Source organism: Erythrolamprus reginae, chromosome 2 (assembly GCF_031021105.1).
Source record: "Erythrolamprus reginae isolate rEryReg1 chromosome 2, rEryReg1.hap1, whole genome shotgun sequence".
Classification (NCBI taxonomy): domain Eukaryota; kingdom Metazoa; phylum Chordata; class Lepidosauria; order Squamata; family Dipsadidae; genus Erythrolamprus; species Erythrolamprus reginae.
In genome coordinates this window covers 52,245,536-52,265,306 of record NC_091951.1, presented here as the reverse complement: position 1 = coordinate 52,265,306, position 19,771 = coordinate 52,245,536, and the positions used below count along the sequence as shown (strand labels likewise).

Here is a 19,771-nt window from a genome sequence, read left to right as displayed (position 1 = left end):
CAGTAGTCTATCTGCTGGAAGTAAACTTGGATAATGCCCAGAACATTATTGTTAATTTCTTTCTTTGATCTTGAACGGAACTGCCAGTTATGATATAGCATCCAAGATAAAGAAATGCCATAAATATTAATAAATTAATTAGGATAAATTAATGCCCAGAAACTGCCATTTTGATATCCTTTGGCCTAATTATAAATACTTAGCCCTAAAGAAAATAGGTCACCAAGACTGACAGTTGCAGGAAATCAAATCACGCTCAAACTTAGAGCTATTTCTTTAGTAGAATTAAACAAGAATGTGATCACTGGTCTTTGTTCTTTCTTTTTGTTGTGATTGGTATTGCCCCAAGTTTCTGGAGTTCCAATTGAATTCCAACAAGAAACTCTTTGCTATGATAACCACTATATTTCCAACAGGAAAAAGTTGGAAGGCATTTCAGAAACCATTAATGGGATAAATATATTTAGGATGTGAAGAGACTGGATGCTTATTAGAATCAATGACACTTATCTTTCCAGAATCAATATGAGATTTAGGCAGCTGTCCAACTGTATGTACCAGACAGGACACTTTTGAAAGCATTGATAAATTGCTCAAAAGTATATTTTAAAAATATATTTGCTAGGCTTTCATAACTTATGGTGAGCTTATCCAGTGAAAGAAATATTACTGCTACTACTAATATTTTAAGTATATGACTTATGAATCTGGTTAAAAAAATCATGGGTGGGAAGGAAGGAAGGAAGGAAGGAAGGAAGAAGGAAGTAGGAAGGGAGGGAGGAAGGAGGGAGGGAGAAAGGAAGGAAGGAGGAAGGAAGGAAGGAAGGAAGGAAGGAAGGAGCAAGTGATGCATGTATGTCATTATCATGCAAATTGCATGATTAAGTAACATGCATCATGCATGAGACATAACTGTAGTTTCTAACAGATACCAATAGCGGAAATAGATGTTGTTTTACAAGAGTTATTATGGTGGAAGAGGACTTTGCTTTTTCTGTTCCAATATTTGGAGAATGTATCTTCTAAGACACTATTTCTTTTCTGTGATTTTATTCATGCCAGCACTGAAAATTCTGATTTCTTGTGCTCAATCGATTAATCCAATCTATGTGATACATGGGATGGTTTGTTAGTTTATGCAAGGTTAGGTATCCTTTAAGAACCTAGTTGGCCATGAGAATAGTCCTGAGCATCTAAAGATTCCAGGAACCCATTTAGGGATGCAAAATAATTCAGCAGATTTTTGGGAGATCGGATGGTTAAAGAAGTGGGAATGATTTCTGTCCTGGACCTTGATAGATCATGACCTTGATAGGTAGGTATGTAGGTAGAGAGATAGAGAAATGTAGACCAATAGAGACAGTTTGAGAATGTCATGGTACACCTTCATCCCCATTTTGCATTGGACAACCTTTAAAGTAATTTGCTGTTAAGGATTTAATAAGCTGAGATTTATGAATGGAGCAAAGGAGAGAAAGAAATCATTTACTTTAACTTTCCCCCATAAAACTTATTACTTCAGCTCTCAGGTGCATTCATTGTAGCCTCTTTTTTTCTGTTTTTTCCCTTTCTTTCTTTCTTTCTTTCTTTCTTTCTTTCTTTCTTTCTTTCTTTCTTTCTTTCTTGAGCATCTATGCCCAAGAATCTCAGCAGTAGATATAGATAAGATCAGTAGATCTCAAGATCTTAATGTGAAATCCTGAAGGATTTCTGCCATTTTCATATTTATACCTGCAACAACTAAAAACCTAGTAGAAGAATTTAGTGGGAAACACACATGCCATGGGTGTGCTTAAGATTTATATTTCCCTGATCTGTCAAAACTAGGAGACAGAGTTGTTCTTTAACATCCCAGAAAGTTTACCCTTCATGAAGAAGTCATCCCCTTGGTTCCTTTCCTTTTAGACTCAGCAGGATCCCGAGTTCTTTCATTCCACTGAATGCATTAGCTTCCAAACACCTTGAATTTGAAAGTCAGTCACCAGAGTCCCCTTTTCAGCCTTTCAAAGGAGATTCTGCAGCCCCAACCAGGAAGAAAGGATCATCTCATCCCTGTGATTTCCCAGGGCAGAGAATCTACCACGGTGATGCTTAGTAGGTTTTATTTACTTTTTTTATTTATTCATTTTGTCAAGTACGTCTTTATAATATACATAGATGTACATGTATATAATATACATACGTTTGAGCAGCCCGGATTCATTCTGGTTGGAAAGCCCAGAACTGAACTCGAGGGTCGTGGGTGTGAGTTACTATGGTTATGGTGGAGCAGCATCACCCAGAATTTAGCTCTTGCGGGCATTAGAGCACGTCGTAATGGGCAAAACAGCAGTGGTTAAAGCAAGCAGGTAGGATAACTGTGTTCTTTTGTCCGAAGTCTATAATGTCTTCTCGTCTGTTTTAAAGGCTCCTCGGTTGCCCCAAATCCACCCAACAAGACGCCTGCTGAGTAATTTTGTATGTTTAATCTCTCACCCTTCCCTACAAGCTTTTGGCTAATTTGAGGCATCCATGACCTAGAAAAAAACTCCATTCGGGGGCAGGGGGATGAGAAAGAAAAAATATTCTTTCAGCTGACTTTTCTAAGACCTTTGTGAATGGCAGAAAAATGTCTGCATCGGGCCTTTTGCTTAATGGTTCCTAAGCAAGAAGGAGACTCTCCCTCTCTCTCTCTTTCTCCCCCTCTCTCTCTTTCTCTCTCATCCCCCCACCCCCGTCTTACACACGCGCGCACGCACACACACATTTACTTTAACTTCCCCCCATAAAACTTGTCACTTCAGGTTGCCATCAGCCACCACAACAATAATCATTTCATGCTTATTGCTAATTGCAAGCACAGCTGAGGCCCAGCGGGAGACTTCTTGCACAGTCCCAGGCCTTTATACCAGCCTCAATCTGTTGTATGGCACTTGTTCACACACCACACACACAAAAGCTACCAGCAAAGGCAGAAAGAGGCAGAGTCACAGGTTTCTTGTAATCCTTCTGCTACCCTGCTGACAATTCAGCCCCATAAGCATTCCTGGTTTTGTCCGCTCCTTTTACAAAAGCTGGAGTGACCTTAAGCTTCTCCTGCGTGGTGAGGAGGGAGGCCGCTTCGGTCCGCCCCGCCACCACCATCACCACCACCTCCCGGGCCGGCAGCGCCCGAGGAAGAATACAGTAGAGCTCCTTCAGGTGCATTAGGAAACCGGGCTGCATCTGGCTTCTGAGATTCTGTTTGCAGAACCCCTGGAGGGAGCTTTGGCTTCCTGTAACATGTAAAATGTGAGTGTGAACTCAAGGTTCATGGCAAAGAGCAGGAGGTCAGATCTATGAAAGGGAAACCAGAGTTTGCAGATGTTCTGGTGGATGTGCAATGACACCACCTCCCTCGGAGTGCAGGAACCCAGCACAGCTTCTCAGAAAATGTGCCGCCCTGCCATCGCCGGGTGTCACTTTTGCAGATTTATTCATATCATTTTTTTCCCCCTTGTAAACCTTTAGGACTTCAATAATACCACAGATCAAGCGAGACGGACGTTCCAAAACTCAGAAACAATCCGGGCTGGGATTATGATGCGTTATTGACGTGCTTTTTAAAACAATCTTTTTCTTGATTGTTTAAAATCATTTGATTGTGATCCCCACCCCCACGGATTACAAAGACTGTCCTTCCATTTAGAGAGATGGAATGACTGCCTCCCACTGTTAATTCTGAGTGTCGTGAGAGGGTAGCAACTTGCTTCTTATTTAATGTATTGTTTTTGTACTTTGATTACCCAGAGAGAGCTGCTTATGAGATTTGCTGCCTCGTACACCAAACTACCTTACATAATCTGCCATTTGGTTAGGGGCTAGATTACTGCAGCTTTAACTCTGGCAATAAAACGTCTCCACATGGCTCTAGCTATTCTCTGCAATTGTCTTTGCCTACATATGAATAGACTAGTATTAGCTTTTTTCACACCAGAGAGGTCTACAGAAATCTCACAGTGATGGGTGGTGGCTGGGGGGAGTAAGTTTTCAAACAATCTTTGTAGTCGTGGGTTCATTTCTGCTTTATTAACCCAACCAACCTCGGATTTGAAACCTTTATTACTTAGTCCAGGATATGAAAGATATTATGTTTAGGAGTATAAGCCGCCCCGAGTCTGCGGAGAGGGGTGGCATACAAATCTAATAAATAAATAAATAAAATAAAGCATCTTAAGGTTAATCTTCAGTATGACCTTTTGTGGTCTCTATCTTCTACAAAACACACAATGAAATTAAACATGGATGGATGGATGGATGGATGGATGGATGGATGGATGGATGGACGGACGGACGGACGGACGGATGGACGGACGGACAGAGACAATTCTACATGCTTGAGTTACTTGGATGGGTGGGTGGGATTATTAAATTGTTGAACTGCCTGATCTTTTCAATGGGCCTTGAATTTATTGATTGATATGCAATCAACTGATATACTGGACTAGCTAATAAAGGTTGTCCAAATGACATTCAAAGCATGACAGCAAGCTAGACATTGCAAAAGCCACTTTTACCAATAGAAGAAAGGCAATTGCACTCGGATGTCACCATGACGCCATAATGTAGAGAAGTGGAGAGCAGACAAGCAGCTTCAAATGTTGGCAACAAGCAAAAAGGTGTAGAAAGTTTTGTTCCTTTGAACCTTCAGTTTATAAACTATTAAATCCAATCATGATAGCATTTAGACTTGTATACCGCTTCACAGTGCTTTCATAGCCCTCTCTAAGCAGTTTACAGAGAGGCAGCATATTGTCCCCAACAATCGGGGTCCTCATTTTGCTGACCTTGGAAGGATGGAAGGCTGAGTCAACCTTGAGCCTACTGAGATTATGTCTAACAAAAGTGATAAGATATCGTGGCAGATGTAGTTTTACAGGTGGTCCTCAATTTATGCCACAAGTGAGTCCCAAATTTCCAAGGATTAATTGAACTTTGCCCCACGTTACAACCTCTCTTGCCACAGTTGTTAATCGTGGCAATTATTAAGTGAGTAGCACAGTTGCTAAATGAATCCGGCCTCCCCATTAACTTTGCTTGTCAGAAAGCACTTTTTTTAGAGTCTCAATATATTTTTTTAAAAAATATTTTTATTAATTTTCTTTAAACACACAAGACAAACCACATTTAACATTTAAAGGAGCTACCATTTCTCCGCTTGTCTTAGAAGTCTAACTAATACCAAAAAAAATCTAACTATAGTCAGATCAATGCAGGAATACAATTTTTGATATTTGTACGTTCTTTTTTTTATTTACCTCTGTATTTCCATTTTTATGTTATAATTCATATAACTCAAATAAGTTCTCCTGTCTATAAAATATCGTTTTGATAATATTATTAATTAATCAATATATTTTTTATAGTGTGGTGACTAAAACTGCAATACTCCAGGTAGGGTCTAACTAAGGCTTTATAGAGTGATGTTAGTACATCGCTTGATCTAGATTAATGCAAGTGAGGGTTGCATTGACTTTGCATTTAAGAAGACAGACAGACCTTAATCTCGGCCCACAATCACATTGTGCTAAATGTGCTGAGTTTGCTGACTGAATGGAGAGAGAGAGAGAGAACAGGAGTTTGCAAGAATAGTTCAACAGGAGGATGAGAGGGCAACGATCAGAGAAAGAGGATATGCAACTCTGATGGCTATGGACAAACCATTTATTGAATGGCTGCTGATTGCAAGAGCTGTATCCTGCTGTTTGCTTGGTGCTGATTATTGAGTGACTGCTTGCTTTAGAGCAATGCTTCTCAGTGCCCCCAGAGAGGTGCGGAGCGATGCTAGGAGTTCCCTGGGAAACATGCTCTTTTTTTTTCTGTAGGGAGTAGGATTTTTTTGCACGAAACAATAGCACACAGCACAGAGCAGAAGATATGAAATGCATATAACAAACCCTTAAGAGACATCATGGAAAAATATTTAGCAGGGATGAAAAGAAAGGAGGAGAGAGACGGAGATAATGAGACCAACGTAAGTCTCCTGAAAGATAAAATGAGGAACTACCCTGTTTCCCCGATAGTAAGACACCCCCAATTGTAAGACGTATTGGGGGTTTCAGGGGGGTCGGCTAATATAAGCCGTACCCCGAAAGTAAGACATATGTCTTACTTTCGGGGAAACACGAGGGTATTGCCGCCTCCCTCTCATCTAGTTGCGCGCCGCCTCCTGCCCACTTCCGCGCCGCCCCCCCTCCATACGTCACCGCGTCTGCCGCCTCCGTCTGATCCAAATGAGCGCCGCCTCCTGCCCACGCCTGCGCCGTCCCCCTCTCCATACGTCGCCGCGTCTGCCACCTCCCTCTGATCTTAATGAGCGCCGCCTCCTGCCCACTTCCGCGCCGCCCCCCCTCCATACGTCACCGCGTCTAAATGTTAATTTTATGGTTAAAACAAAAAATTCGACAATTTTTTTCCAATATAAGACATACCCCGAAAGTAAGACATAGTGGGGCTTTTGGGGATAAAAAGAAAGTAAGACACTGTCTTACTTTCGGGGAAACACGGTATGACAAAGCGTATGTAGCGCTTAGCTTCACTGTGATTACGGTGGGAGACAAGGAAGACTGGTATGTTTACTGTGTCTAAAAATGTTGGCAGCGGACAGCATGAAGCCAAATAAATTAAGGCGTCACTTAAACACATTACACACCAATCACGCTGATAAGCCACTTGAGCTTTTTCAGTGAAAATATGGCGAATATTGCAAACAATCATCCCGGCAGATAGTTGGGGGGTGGGGCACAAAATGTTTACTTCTTCCAGGGGGGCATAACATAAAATAATTGAGAAGCACTGCTTTAGAGTAACCAGAGTCTGAAAGAGGAATATAAGACAGCAAGTTTATTTATTTTTATTTTATTTTTTTGTTTTGTCAAGTACATATTGTTGGTATACAAAGATTTAATAATATTTATATACATAATACCAGTAAAAGAGAAACATTAGGACAGGGGAAGGTACTTACTGACCTCTTAATAATTGGGAGAGGTCAACAGTGGATAGTCTAAGGATAAAGTTTTGAGGATTAGATGATGACACTACAGAGTCTGGTAGTGTGTTCCATGCATCAACTACTCGGTTACTAAAGTCGTATTTCCTGCAGTCGAGTTTAGAGCGGTTTACTTTAAGTTACTATCTATTGTGTGCTTGTGTGTTGTTGTGGTTGAAGCTGAAGTAGTCATCGACAGGAAGGATGTTGTAGTAGCAAATGTTGTTCCAGCAAATGAATTAAATGTTGTTCATTTGTTCCAGCAAATGAATCTCACTATACAACTGAATTGAAAACAATAACTAGGAAAGTACTAGATAAGCGTAATCTGTTAACAAAGTTTCAGTTAAGTGTTTGTATTTGGCAACCACAAGAGTTTGAGTAAGGAACAAGAAGAAATGGGAGTCTAAATTTGTGACCTCTAGTGCTTGTGACATGTTTGCCTTCCTGTCTGAAAATAATCTAGGGTACCTTTGCAGCAGATTAAAGTTCGCTGCAGTCCTTCAAGAATTGGGCTAATGTCTGGCCATATTTTGGCCAATGACAAAAGAAAGGAATGATCAGTTCAAAGAAAAGCTATGCAACCAAAACAATGCAAACAACTCTTTATAAGGAAGATAAAAAAGAGGAAACCAGTGGATTAAAATAACAAGAAGAAAGAGACATAGAAGATATTCTGCTCTATTAAAACTTGGCAAAACTTTATCCTGCTGTGAGCCGCTCCGAGTCTGCGGAGAGGGGCGGCATACAAATCTAAATAATAATGATGATAATAATAATAATAATAATAATAATAATAATAATAATAATAATAATAATAAGTGAATCCAGCTATAAGCATTCAAAAGGAGAATGGGAAACAAACTCACTCATCCTTACATTTTGAAGGATGATATCATCCATCGCTGCTTGATTGATGCCCTGTGGAGAGTTCCTTTCATACGCTCGTTAATGTGCCCATCAAATGGTACCTATCTATTTACTTACGATTACACACTTTCAAACTGCTAGTTTGGCAGGAACTGAAGCAAATAATGGGAGCTCACCCCACCATGCAGCAGTACTCATATCTCGAACGTGGGCTTACTGATCCTCAACCCAGCATCCTGATCACCAGCCACCGTGCTCCAGGAGACAAACTTATGTATCCCTAAAGGGCAGGAAAAAATAGAACTCTGCCATTTAATAGAATTCTTTATTGGCCAGGTGTGATTGGACACACAAGGAATTTGACTTTGGTGCATAAGCTCTCAGTGTACATAAAAGATAAATCACGATCATAGTCATCATCAATACATTCATCATAAATCATAAAACACAGCACTTAGTGATAGTCATAGGATGCCAAATAAGCAATCAACATAATCAGGAGAGGAAACATAATAAAACAACAGAAATTGTAAAGCTAAAAGCAACAAAGTTATAGTCATAAGTAGAAAAGGAGATGGGCAATAGGAACGATAAGAAGAAGAATAGTAATACAATCTTAGTAAATAGTTTGACAGGGTTCTGGGAATTAGTTGTTTAGCAGAGTTATTGCAGAGTTGTTTAGCAGGCGGGATGGGGGAACTATCCTTATGTCTAGTTGTTCTGCTGTGCAGTGCTCTATAACACTGTTTTGAGGGTAGAAGTTGAAACAATTTATGTCCGGGATTTGATCATTAATACTTATATTATAATAAATAATGATCAATAAGGCAAAAGGAAGAGTCGCAATTGTTGGTAACTTACTACTTATAAAGAATAAACATAATAATGCTTTAGACAGCATCTGGGTGAAATACCCTATTGTCAAAAGGCTCTATACCAGGAGTAGGCAAAGTTGGCTGTTCTATGACTTGTGGACTTCAGCTCCCAGAATTCCTGAACCAATCATGCAAGCTCAGGAATTCTGGGAGTTGAAGTCCAGATGTCACAGAAGAGCCAACTTTCCCTACCCCTGCTCTATACAATCAAATTAGCAAGCCAATAAAATATAGGATGGACAGAATATAAGTGTCTCTTCTCTCTCTCTCTCTCTCCCTCTGCCCCTCCTCTCTCTTTCTCCCCTTGCTCTTGAATGATCTGTCTCAATATACATCAGCCCCAACTCTGCTCACCATTAAAAAACTAAGTAAGAGCTGGCTTCTTCCCCTGGCATTTGGTCCATTTGTCTCCTATTAATTGTTTCCTTATTGTATTTGGTCACTGTGTTATATTTTATATTAAATATGGTTTTAGTGGTTCTTTTCTAACAGTTCTTTTGAGGAGGTCTTGGGGAGAAATTTAATATTGTGAGGGATCTTTGAGGGTAATGTAATGGTTCGTTGGAGATTTGTTGGTTTATTTTTAGCTGAATGTCAACCAGAGTCACACTTTTGAATTGGGTAACCCCATAAATCCAATAACTAAATAAAGGTGTTGAGTGAGATTTTCCTTTTTTTCTCTGTAGAATATAGGATTTTGATTATTCCAAAAGTTACTTTACAGCTCAGGTGGCATGGCACAGACATAAATTCAGTTTTTGCACTCTCACTAGTCAGTTGATTGGTGGGGGCACAGATTGGTTCATGGAGTGTTCCCTGCATTCCTGGTTTGGCAGGAGCGAAGGCAGTTATAATGCCAGCTTCAAACCACTTTGAAGAGATCAGGTAGTACCAATAATGTGCAAAATCTAAAAGGTCTGTCACTATATTTAAACCTTCAATGCTGCTGTTGATAAAAATAACTCCCACTGCTAAGACTAAGGAATGACTTCAGATAAAGTAGTTATTTTTTATGTTATCGCAAGGATAGGCAGAAAGGAATGGAATAGAATGGAATGGAGTGGAGTGGAGTGGAGTAGAATAGATAGAACAGAACAGAATAGAATAGAATAGAATTATTTATTGGCCAAGTGTGATTGGACTCACAAGGAATTTGTGTTTGGTGCAGATGCTCTCAGGGTACCTAAAAGAAAATATACATTTGTCAAGAATCATGGGGTACAACACTTAATGATCAGGAAACAATCAATATTAATACAAATCTTGACACAAGCAAAAAATTACAGTCATACAGTCATAAGTGGGAGGAGATGGGTGGTAGGAATGATGAGAAAAAACTGGGAGTAATAATAGTGCAGACATAGTAAAAAGTTTGACAGTGATGAGAGAATTATTTGTTTAGCAGAATGATGGCATTTGGAAAAAAACTGTTCTTGTGTCTAATTGTCTTGGTGTGCAGTGCTCTATAGCAATGTTTTGAGGGTAAGAGTTGAAACAGTTTATGTCCAAGATGCGTACCTCTTTTTGACTCGTGCAGTATAAAGGTCCTCAATGTAAGGCAGGTTGGCAGCAGTTATTTTTTCTGCAGTTCTGATTATCCTCTGAAGTCTGTGTCAGTCTTGTTGGGTTGCAGAATCAAACCAGACAGAGGTGCAGATGACAGACTCAATTCCTCTATAGCAGCAGCTCCTTGGATAGTTTGAACTTTCTGAGTTGGCGCAGAAAGAACATTCTTTGTTGTGCTCTTTTGATGATATTTTTTATATTAGGTTACCATTTTAGGTCTTGAGATACGATAGAACCTAGAAATTTGAAGGTCTCTACTGTTAATACTGTGTTGTCTAATATTGTAAGAGATTATAGAATGGGAGGGTTTCTCCTAAAGTCTACAATTTTGAGTGTGTTCAGTTCTAGATTGTTCCAGTCGCACCACAATGCTAGTTGTTCAACCTCCTGTCTGTATGCGATTTCATCGTTGTCTCGAGTGAGACCAATTACTGTTGTATCATGTGAAAACTTCAGTAGTTTAACAGATGGATTATTTGAGATGTAGTCATTGGTATATAGAGAGAAGTAGTGAGAGTACACTGCCTTGGGGGGCCCTTATGCTAATTGTACAGGTATCGGAAGTGATTTTGCCTAGCTTTACCTGCTGCTTTCTGGCTGTTATGAAGCTTGTGATCCACTTACAAGTGTGGTACCTCTAGCTAATTTAATTTAGTTAAAAGATTGTCCAGTATGGTGGTGTTGAATGCTGAACTAAAGCCTACAAAAAGGATCCTTGCATAGGTCTTTGGAGATTCAAGATGTTGTAGGATATAGTAACAGCATCATCTGTCAATCTATTTGCTTGGTATGCAAATTGCAGGGGGTCTAACAATGGATCTGTGATGGTTTTCAAGCTTTAAAAAATGAAAACAACAAAAGTTACGAGTTTTGAAAGCTATTTCAGAATTTCACCCATGAGATAAGTTGGAAAAAGTCATATACCTTTGTGTATTCCTTAATACCGGAAGAAAAGTGTGAAATTCTTCTGTTCATGTTGTTTGAGAATTATGTGAGCTGAAATCCAATGGGAAGGTCTTTGATGATGAAAAAGCTGTTCTAAAGAAACTAATCATTCATGGTAAAGATAGAGTATTTTCTATATAATTATAATAGGGATCATGAACACCCATAGCAGCATTATTAATTAGTTAGAAATTGTAAACAAGTTAATTATTCTGAGAACTGGAGAACTGTCATTTTTGGAAATTTATGTTCTAGTAAAGAAATATATTTATTCATTTATTGTTATGCGTTCTTTATTATTTTTATACATAACTCAAAGCAGGGACCATACCATAACTCTGTGAAATAGGTTGTTTGAGCTAAAAGAAAGTTACTGGCCCAAAGTCACCCATCTGGCTTCCTTCCTAAGGATGAACTGGAACTCACAATCCCCCAGTTTCTAACCTGGCGCCTTAACCAGCCAACCAAACTTATCAGTCTTATCAAACTTTATCATAATTATTAGTACTGTCATACTATACGGGCATACAGAAAGAAGGCACCTCTAAAATGGTTACAAAAGCATAACTTGTGTACTTCATTCTAACAATTCTCCCAAATAATAGCAATGAGGACTCGGTGATTCAGATTGCTTAGAGCAAGGGTATCAAACTCAAGGTCCGTGAGTTGGATCTGGCACATGGGGTGCTTACATCTGGCCCATGGGGCCTCTGCCAGCAAAAATGGAGTACGGGAGGGCCACTTATGCCTCCCCCGAACCCAGCTCTCTTTTCACTGTCAGAGGGCTACCATGAAACAAACTAAAAACAAAACAAAAGGATAAATGTTTCTCCTTTTGCATTTGAGCATGCAAGAAGAGATGGGAAAGGAGAAAGGGAAAGAGGAAAGACAAAATGGGAAGAGAGCAAGAAAGGAAGAAGGAGGAAAGAGGGGAAAGAAGAAGAAAGGAGAAGAAAGAGGGAAGGAAGAAGAAGAAAAAGGAGGGAGGGAGGAAGGAAGGAAGGGGGGGAAGGGAGGAGGGAGGGAGGGAGGGAGGGAAGGGAGGGAGGAAGGAAGGAAGGGAGGAAGGAAGGAGGGAGGGAGGGAGGGAGGGAGGGAGGAAGGAAGGAAGGAGGGAGGGAGGGAGGGAGGGAAGGAAGGAAGGAAGGAAGGAAGGAAGGATTATAATGAGAGTGAGGGAGGGTCTGAAGTCCTGCCTTAGTACTTGGTCACAAGAGGTGCCCTCAACACAACTGATGTTGAGCTGGCCACACCCACCCTGGACACACACTGCCAGGTCAAATACAACCCTGATGCAGCCCTCAGTGAAATCAAGTTTTTGACACCCCTGGCTTAGAGCCATTCCTATTTGAGAAGCAAGGTGATAGAACAGCTAAGAAGTGGAACCAGGATGGGGAAAAATCTATATTTAAATCCAATTGCCATTAAAAAAAATCACTGAAGGACTTTAGACCAAGTATTCTTTTCTAACCCAATCTTCAATTTCAGAATGTTTGCAAAATGTAGGGATATTCCCCCCTATAAATTGCCCTGAGCTCTTGGAGAAAGGCATGCAGCATGCAGGAGTTCTTAGGATCTAGTCTATGTAGATAATAATCTGTCCATGATGTCCTTAGACCAAACTGAATATCAGCATACAGTAGATGTGATATTAGCTTGTACAATAAAAGGTGAAAGGTGTTACTTGGATAAGGCTTTGGTCACCTTCATGTGACTGGAGTATGGAAGGAAAAATATAGTAAAAAGAATAATGTCCTTCATTGCCACATTTTCCTATCAATGTAGGGCAGCAGATATACAGTAGCTTAATTGTTGCTATGTTTTTTTCATCAGACAGTAGCTGATGGACAATATTATCTTTTTTTAAGCAATATATTGTTTTTCATGCATTTATATAAGCTTCTATGATGTAAAAAGACTTTTATACTTTTTAAGTATCGATATATTGCTGGGCCATTTGAAATGTGCATTCTGGAAAAAATAAACAGCTCTGGATGCATTTTATCCAGAAGGAATGTTTAAAATGCCCCTTACCCTTATCTTTGATTGACAATTCCTTGAGGATGGCCATTTAAAATCTTGTAGAAATTTTATGAAGGGATAATTTTCTATCTTGGCAGGAAATATGATACCGCCTTGGTTATAAGGCTCGAAATGTGACCTATTTAAAATTAAGGGTAGGCAAGGTGTCCAAAGTGAAGGTGTTGGATGCATTTTGTTAATGAAGATAATCCATCCTAAATCAGTAGTCTTTTCAAACAAATGCTAAGCACTAGCACGAAGATATTTTCCTGAATTCAGTGAGAGCTAGTCTCTATTTAAGGACGGTGACCTTGATAATTGACATTAATAGCACTCAGAAAGTAGTTTTTCTACTGTTAACAGGAGTATAATAGTGCATTCCGTATTCAACTTTTTATAATTAAAGCTACAAGATTCTATGCATTTCACTCAGATCTATGCAGTAGAACTTATTTCCATATAAAAACCATTTAGGCTTGCATTACCAGCTACACGTTTTAATTCAACATATTTTCAGAGCAACTTATTTCTTCTTTTAACATTATTCTGAAGTCCCACTGTGTCCATTGGAGCCGAGTTAAATCTGTGTAGGATTGCAGCATTAATTGCTTTATTTCATGAATACATTAATTTTGACAGAGAACAATTGTTTTCACAAAAATGTGTCAGGTGGTGGGAGTAAGCTAAATACTACTAATATTGTTGTTTAAGAGAGAAACATATTTTTTAAGGGGAAAAAAGTAGCACATAAATCTGAACTTGTTTAAAATACATGCTACGGAACAGCAACTAGTGGTGTCACCAAATTCCTGAAAATCTTTATGCCCAACCCCAAATTGTAAGCCATTAGCTGTCACTGGGATTGAAAAAAGTGATGGGGTTACATGGGTGGAAGAGAACGAGTAGCGTGTATTAAACAAGTGATCCCTCATTACCCTGCGATGCAAAGCTGAAGGGATAAATATTTATGAGGTAGCCTCTGTCCAAAAGCCTGAAGATAATAGGAGTGTTTTCTTGGGGATGGTTTAAGAGGGGGAAAAAAAGGCAGAGCTGAGTAATTTAGAGTAAGTTACAGAGTGAAAAACTTACCCTCTTGAATTGGTGTGCAAGACAAAGGAGAAATGTGGAGGGAACTGCCTCACAACACAAGCTGTCACACCCCTCCTCATCTGCCCCAGTGATCTCGTAGAGAATTTGGCACCCCTCCATCCACAAAGAAAACTCTAACTCCCCTTCCCCGCCAGACCTGCCTCAGCATTCATCTATGCCAGGGAAGACATTTCCATTCATAGCTCCGTTATTACAGAGAACTACTTCACGCTCATTATTCAGTATTGGTTTAAGGTTGCTTTTTTGTCTTCAATAGATGACTCACTAGACCAGGGGTAGGCAAAGTTGGCTCATCTATGACATGTGGACTTCAACTCCCAGAATTCCTGAGCTAGCATGATTGGCTCAGGAATTCTGGGAGTTGAAGTCCACAAGTCATGGAAGAGCCAATTTTGCCTACCCTTGCACTAGAGCAGTGATGGCTCAGACTGTTTTGGCTCAGATGACAAAACGGTGTGCGCGTGCACATGATAGCATTTATTTTATTTATTTATTATTTATTTATTTATTATTTAGATTTGTATGCCGCCCCTCTCCGCAGACTCGGGGCGGCTCACAACAAAGTGAAAAAACAATGTACAACAAATCTAAATTACTGTTTAAAAATATTTAAAAGACCCAATTTTCTAAACACACATGCATACAAACATACCATTCATAAATTGTATATGCCCGGGGGAGATGTCTCAGTTCCCCCATGCCTGACGACAGAGGATGCCCACACCCATAATGTAATGCCCTCCCGCCCGCTGCCCCCGCACATATGCACAACACCCCCCCCCACACACACGCATGCACACAGGCCTCACTGAAGCCTCTGGACTTCTCATAGGCCCGTTGGACTGTTTTTAGCCATCCCCAGTCTTCAGGAGGCTTTCCTGAAGCCTGGGAAGAGTGAAAACAGCCAAAAAGAAGGCCAAAAATCAGCTGGCCAGAATGTGCATTCCTGCCATAGGTTCGCCATCACTGAACTATAGTGGGTGAAGTTTTTTCCCAGGATACACATGCCCTTGCCACAAAGTATGTTGGGTACCTTATTAAAAAGTGACATGAGGACGGATGGCTACTATGCATGGATGACTGTAACTATACTGCTCAAAAAAATAAAGGGAACACTTAAACAGCCCAATATAACTCCAAGTAAATCAAACTTCTGTGAAATCAGACTATCCACTTAGGAAGCAACACTGCTTGGCAATCAATTTCATTTTGTTGTCAGCACATTCAACTTTGTACAGAACAAAGTATACAATGAGAATACAGTGGTACCTCTACTTAAGAACTTAATTCGTTCCATGACCAGGTTCTTAAGTAGAAATGTTCTTAAGTAGAAGCAATGTTTCCCATAGGAATCAATGTAAAAGCAAATAATGCGTGCAAACCCATTACGAAAGAAATAAAAACTCGGAATTTGGGTGGGAAGAGGAGGAGGAAGAGGAGGAGGACAGTCGCTGCTGAAGGAAGAAGATGGGGTGAGGGGAATCAAAGAAATCCAAAACTTTAAGGTTTAAAAAATAAAGAGGGACTGAGTTGGCGGGGTGGAGCACACGCCTCCCATACACCTAGCGCGAGGCTGCCTCCCCTACACTGCGCCAGAGAGAGAAACCCAGGGGGAAAGGCAGGAAACTGGCCAGGCCTTCGTGCCGCTCTCAAATTTCCTGGGAAATTTTTCCTGGCTCGGGTTCTTAAGTAGAAAATGGTTCTTAAGAAGAGGGGGGGGGGGAAATATTGAACACCCAGTTCTTATCTAGAAAAGTTCTTAAGTAGAGGCGTTCTTAGGTAGAGGTACCACTGTATTTCATTCATTCGGATCTAGGATGTGTTATCTGAGTGTTTCCTTTATTTTTTTGAGCAGTGTATTTTAAATTGAAACATTTTTATATGGATCTATGCTTGTTTATGTTGTGAGCTGCCCTGAGTCCCTAGGGATTTGGATGGCACAGAAATTTAATTAATCAATCAATCAATCAATCAATCAATCAATAAAATAAATAAAATTATAAAATAAAATTATTTCTAAAATAAAATAAAATAAAATAAAATAAAATAAAATAAAATAAAATAAAATAAAATAAATAAAATAAAATAAATAAAATAAAATAAAAATAAATAAAATAAATAAAATAAAAAATAAAATAAAAAATAAAATAAATAAAATATAAATAAATAAAATAAATAAAATAAATAAAATAAATAAAATAAATAAAATAAATAAAATAAATAAATAAAATAAATAAAATAAATAAAATAAATAAAATAAATAAAATAAATAAAATAAATAAAATAAATAAAATAAATAAAATAAATAAAATAAATAAAATAAATAAAATAAATAAAATAAATAAAATAAATAAAATAAATAAAATAAATAAAATAAATAAATAAAATAAATAAAATAAATAAAATAAATAAAATAAATAAAATAAATAAAATAAATAAAATAAATAAAATAAATAAAATAAATAAAATAAATAAAATAAATAAATAAAATAAAATAAATAAAATAAATAAAATAATTAAGTGTATAGGTTGTTTTCAACTTATGCCCACAATGGAGCCCCAAATTTATGTTGAGAAATCTGTTAAGTGAGTCTTGCCCCATTTTACGACTTTCCTTGCCACATTTGTTAAGTGAATCACTGCAGCTGTTAAATTAGTCAGACGGTTGTTTAAGTGAATTTCTGATTTCCCCGTTGACTTCGCTGGTCAGAAGGTGGGAATCACGTGACCCTGAGATGTTGTAACTGTCATGTATGTGAGCCAGTTGTCAAATGTAAATCACGTGACCATGGGGAGGATGTTGCAAGGGTCATAAGGGGGAATAATGGTCATAAGTCACTTTTTTCAGTGCTGTTGTAATTTTGAATGGTCACTAAGCGAACCGTTGTAAGTAGTGTTGGGCAAACGCAACAAAGTTCGGGTTCGGCGAACTCACCCGAACTTTGCCATGAAGTTTGGGTAAGTTCGCCGAACCCGAACCCGAACCCAAACCCGAGCAGCAGCAAGCCGCTGTGGCGTCCTTTTCTGTAAAAATAAACAAGGAGGTAGGGAATTCCCCACCTCCTTTTGCTTCCTTTTATTTTTACAGAAAAGGATGCCTCAGCGGCGCTGCAAGCAAAAGTTGGTGGGGAATCCCACGATGGGATTCCGGGGCTGGGACATTGACATCATGGAGATTACTTCCTGGCCAGTCGAAACAGGGAGGAAGGAATCTCCGTGACGTCAAAGCCCTGCCCACGGAATCCCTTCATGGGATTCCCCACCTCCTTTTGCTTGCGGCGCTGCAAGCAAAAGGAGGTGGGAAATCCCTTCATGGGATTCCCCACTCTCCTGCTGGGTGACAGCGTTTCACGGTGTTCGAGCAAATGCCAAACTCGAACCCGAACTTTTTAAAAAGTTCAGGTTCAGGTTCAGCATGCCCAACACTGCAAAGTTTGGCAAGAGCACGAACTTTGCAAGTTCGGTTCGCCCAACACTAGTTGTAAGTCAAGGACTACCTGTAGTACCCTGCCTTCCTTTAAATGTATAGTCTTAGTAATGCCAACCTTACAAGTGCCAAAGATTTGGAGTTGGGAATAATAAGATAAGAGGGACGGATAAAGCAGTAGATAGAGAGTGCTTCCCTTCCATGCTCTTTTTATTTGCTCATGCTTAACTAGAGATAAACACCAAGGAGGAAGTGTTGAGTAGATGTTCGTCCCTACCACTACCTACAGCTGCTCTTCCCCAAGTTATGTCACTAAAGACATAGTTTCTTCATCCAGAAACACCACTAATAGTATGATTTGATTCCAGACTGGGGAAGAAAAAGTAACCTGAACAGGGATAGAGAACACATGAATTCAAAGGCCACAGTAGTTCTTCGACTGAGGTTTATGAGAGCTGTGATTTTCATCACATCTTGATTCTCGTTGTCATTTTAAAAGGTTAAGGCAGAATGGACTCGGAGAGCTGAAATAGTTTCTGCGGTTCCTTTTCCGATCAGCGTTGGGATATTGTTGCTTCCACCTCTTCAGAGTGTTATTTATGGCTGCATGGATCGTAGGAGAATCAATTGCACATGGTATTCTGGCTGGGAAACTTGGCACGAGCCATTTGACCTGTTAGTTGTGTGTTTCCACTAGTGACTTTCTGCCCTGCCCACCTGGCTATCTCAACAGTGGCGCAATTGCAAGGGAGACTGATAGATGAAAATCGGCTAAGATTATAGCCCACCTTTACTCTTTAAATATTTGGAAGTGAAAAGCCACAATAAAGGGAAAATGCAGCCTAAAGAAAGTGTTAAACACCCTGTCAGCGTTCCAAATAACATCCGAGAAATAAAATCTTGGTCTTCTTCCAAGTTCAAATTTATTAACAGAGCCATGTTGGTTATGAACTGTAGTCAACCCAAAACTAACTTTTCCTACAGTTCTCCACCCAGGTTAAGGTTCATCTCCCGTCCCCACACCCATAAGTTCATCACATGGACCATTCCAGTTCTCTCAATATCTATGATCCTCCCCTGTACTTCCAGCTCGCGCCGGACAAAGGATGACCTTGAATCTCTGGAAAGATTTCTTGTGGCTAGTATCTTTCCCCTCTCATGCAACCATCCCTTCCCACAGTACTTTTCTACTTGCGGCAGGCCAATGTCTGTAACTCAAAATGATGGCTTCGGACTGACACATCCATTCTTCTCCATTCCATCTGAAGCACGTCAATCTTAAATAGCAAAGCTATTTTAAATGGTATCGTGCACAAACAGTATTTGGGGATGTATTTGAAGGAGTGGGGGGGGGGGGTTGGAATCCAATCTGAATTCCAGATTGGATGGCTACTGAAACACAGTGGGCCATATGCTGAGAATTTTTAAACATCCATGGTCAACAAGTTTCTTCTGTCTTTAAGCGTGCAATTCTAATTTTGTGTCTGAATGTTTACACCGAAAAGAACAAAGCTAGTAAGACTTGATTGTTTTCAAAATATACTGCTCAAAAAATAAAGGGAACGCTCAAATAACACATCCTAGATCTGAATGAGTGAAATATTCTCATTGAATGCTTTGTTCTGTGCAAAGTTGAATGTGCACAACAGCATGTGAAATTGATTGTCAGTCAGTGTTGCTTCCTAAGTGGACAGTTTGATTTCAGAGAAGTTTGATTTACCTGGAGTTATATTGTGTTGTTTAAGTGTTCCCCTTATTTTTTTCGAGCAGTGTATATTAGGTACTATATATGATTTGTATTGTTTGACATGTCCCTGGAGAGCTCTTGCTTATTTTGCAGCAATGGTACACCAGCTCCATGAACATCGTTTGCACTTGGCTAACAGACCGCATGGACCTTCAGCTTCACATCTACCAACTAAAAATCCTTATTAGAATGGTAAAGGT

General features: G+C 39.4%; 1 protein-coding gene across 3 annotated transcripts in view; it reads left to right on the top strand.

Moving 5' to 3' along the window:
• Nucleotides 1–19,771, top strand: part of CADPS (calcium dependent secretion activator) — a 526,173-nt gene that overhangs the window by 499,891 nt on the left and 6,511 nt on the right. For all 3 annotated transcript variants that reach the window (XM_070738156.1, XM_070738154.1, XM_070738155.1), the window contains one exon: nt 19,665–19,769. In XM_070738156.1, the coding sequence (XP_070594257.1) occupies nt 19,665–19,769 (105 nt within the window). The remainder of the gene's footprint in view (nt 1–19,664; nt 19,770–19,771) is intronic.